This window comes from Aotus nancymaae, unplaced genomic scaffold (assembly GCF_030222135.1).
Source record: "Aotus nancymaae isolate 86718 unplaced genomic scaffold, 86718_ANA_hifiasm-v0.15.2.pri h1tg000022l_1, whole genome shotgun sequence".
Lineage (NCBI taxonomy): Eukaryota > Metazoa > Chordata > Mammalia > Primates > Aotidae > Aotus > Aotus nancymaae.
In genome coordinates, this window is record NW_026988435.1 from 43700211 (window position 1) to 43702913 (window position 2703).

General features: G+C 41.8%; 1 protein-coding gene across 1 annotated transcript; it reads left to right on the forward strand.

The window, feature by feature from the left end:
• The first annotated feature begins 1312 nt into the window (after window positions 1-1312).
• On the forward strand, window positions 1313-1912 carry LOC105713636 (ran-specific GTPase-activating protein-like). The gene has a single exon (XM_064379983.1). It carries the CDS (start codon window positions 1313-1315, stop codon window positions 1910-1912), a length of 600 nt encoding a protein of 199 aa, XP_064236053.1.
• Window positions 1913-2703: the final 791 nt, after the last annotated feature.

The following is a 2703-nucleotide window of genomic DNA, read 5'->3' on the forward strand; positions in this document are numbered from 1 at the left end:
TGAAAACTATAAAACAGAATTAAGTAGACATTCAGACATTGAAAAAATAATATCTGAACTTAAGAACATATTGTATAAGTTTAGTAGAAGACTACATACAGCAGAAGACAGAAGTAATAAACCCAAAGTCAGGTAAATTGAAATACCCAGGATGAAACATGTCAAGAAAAATAATTTTTAAAAAGCATAGCATAAATACAAGTCAGGACATAGTTTAAAGTTCTAGTAAGTGTGTAACTGAAGTTCCAGAAAGAGGGGACAACAGAGGGTGGGGCAGAAGACATATTTGAAGGAACCGTGGCTAAAAATTTTTCAAAACTGATAAAAGATCTCAACTGATACACTTTGGAACTTCAGCAAACCATAAACAGGATAATTACCAAAAAATTCATACCAAAACACATTTAGTTAAAATGAAACCCAGATAAAAGATACAGTCTTTCTATCAAGAAAAAAGACATACAACCTTTAAATGAACGTTGTTGATTATTAAATGCTACCTTTTCAATAGAATCTATGGAAGCAGACAAAAAAATGGAATATTTATCCCAGCACTTTGAGAGGCCCAGGCAGGCGGATCACGAGATCAGGAGTTAGAGATCATTCTGGCCAGCATGGCGAAACCCTGTCTCTACTAAAAACACAAAAATTAGCTGGGCATGGTGGTGTGCGCCTGTAGACCCAGCTACTTTGGAGGCTGAGGCAGGAGAATCGCTTGAACCCATGAGGCAAAGGTTGCAGTGAGCCAAGATCATGCAACTGCACTCCAGTCTGGTGACAGGGTGAGACTCCATCTCAAAAAAAAAAAAAAAAAGAACCAAAACAGATGGGATTAATAAGAACAATAGGAAGATGAAGATGATGAAGTTTGATTCAACTCTATTGTTAATTACATTGCATGTAAATGCACTAAATCCACTTGAAAGATGAAAAGTTGATTAAAAACAAGCTCAAATAATTTAGTGTTTCCAGGAAACAAACAGTAAATGTATGTACACTATTAAGATAAAAGGAAAAGGATTGGGCGTTTTGGCGGGAAGCACAGGGCGGGTCGGACAATGAGAATGTCCGCCGCATGAGCCAATAAAGCTGTACTGGTTTTGAATCGCAGCGCGTTTCCCGCCGCCGAGGTCAGGGGTCGAGGTTCGGGTCGCGGGGCGGAGGGAAGAGCGGGCAGGCGGGAGGCGCCGCGCCAGACGCGGAGGGAAAGAGCTACGAGGAGCCGCCGAGTGGCCGCCGAGAGGCCGCGGAGAGGCCGCGGGGCGAGCGACGACCGACCCAGCTGAGCTGCCGCCGCCGCCGCCGCGCCCCCATGGCGGCCGCCAAGGACACTCATGAGGACCATGATGCTTCCACCGAGAATGCAGACGAGTCCCACCGTGATCCTCATTTTGAGTCAATAGTTTCTCTTCCTGAGCAAGAAATTAAAACGCTGGAAGAAGATGAAGAGGAACTTTTTAAAATGCGGGCGAAACTGTTCCGGTTTGCCTCAGAGAACGACCTCCCAGAATGGAAGGAGCGAGGCACCGGCGATGTCAAGCTCCTGAAGCACAAGGAGAAGGGGACCGTCCGCCTCCTCATGCGGCGGGACAAGACTCTGAAGATCTGTGCCAACCACTGTATCACGCCGATGACGGAGCTGGGGCCCAGTGCGGGTAGCGACCGTGCCTGGGTCTGGAACACCCATGCTGACCTTGCCGACGAGTGCCCCAAGCCAGAGTTGCTGGCCATCCGCTTCCTGAATGCTGAGAATGCACAGAAATGCAAAACAAAGTTTGAAGAATTCAGGAAAGAGATCAAAGAGAGAGAAAAGAAAGGATCAGGCAAAAATGATCATGCTGAAAAAGTGGCGGAGAAGCTAGAAACTCTCTCGGTGGAGGAGACCAAGGAGGATGCGGAGGAGAAGAAATAAATCGCCTTATTTTATTTCCTTTTCCTCTTTCCTTTTTTTTTTTAAAAAAAAAAAATTTACCCTGCCCCTCTTTTTCGGTTTGTTTTTATTCTGTTTCATTTTCACAAGGGACATTATATAAAGAACTGAATTCAACATTCAGGTTTTTTTTTTTCTAAGTTTTTGCCCTATTGAAGATGACTTCAGAAAATCCATTCCCCAGTCATGAAAATGTACTATGCTAACCTTCTTTTCCACAGTGGAAACACTTATTTATAGTCATCAAAAATAGTGAATAAAAAACATGTTTGGAACCTGGTTAAAAAAAAAAAAAGCAAAAGGATTAAAATGAATATAACACTCAAACATAACCAAAACAAAGAGGCTGCGGCTACGTTCATATAAGAAAACCGACATTGAAGGCAAGAGCTGTTACTAGAGACTCAGGGAGATCTATCAGAATGATAAAAGGATCAAGTGAACCAGAAGATGTAATAATATTAAATTTGTATGCACTTAACAACAGCTAAAATATCGCTAAAGAAAACATTCACAGAACTAAAAGGAGAAATAAATCTATAAATGTGGAGGGTTCATTGAACTTCTCTTGATAACATAAAATATAGAAAAGGCAGAAAAAAGAATAGAAAACCTGTAAAGTATATGATTAATTAAATTGAATTAGCATGTATAGAATGCTAACCTTGACATATAAAATACATATATTTTCAAGTTCACATGGAACATTTATCAAAATAGACAATATGGTGGGCCATAATAGGTCTCAGGGCCAGGCGTGCTGGCTCATGCCT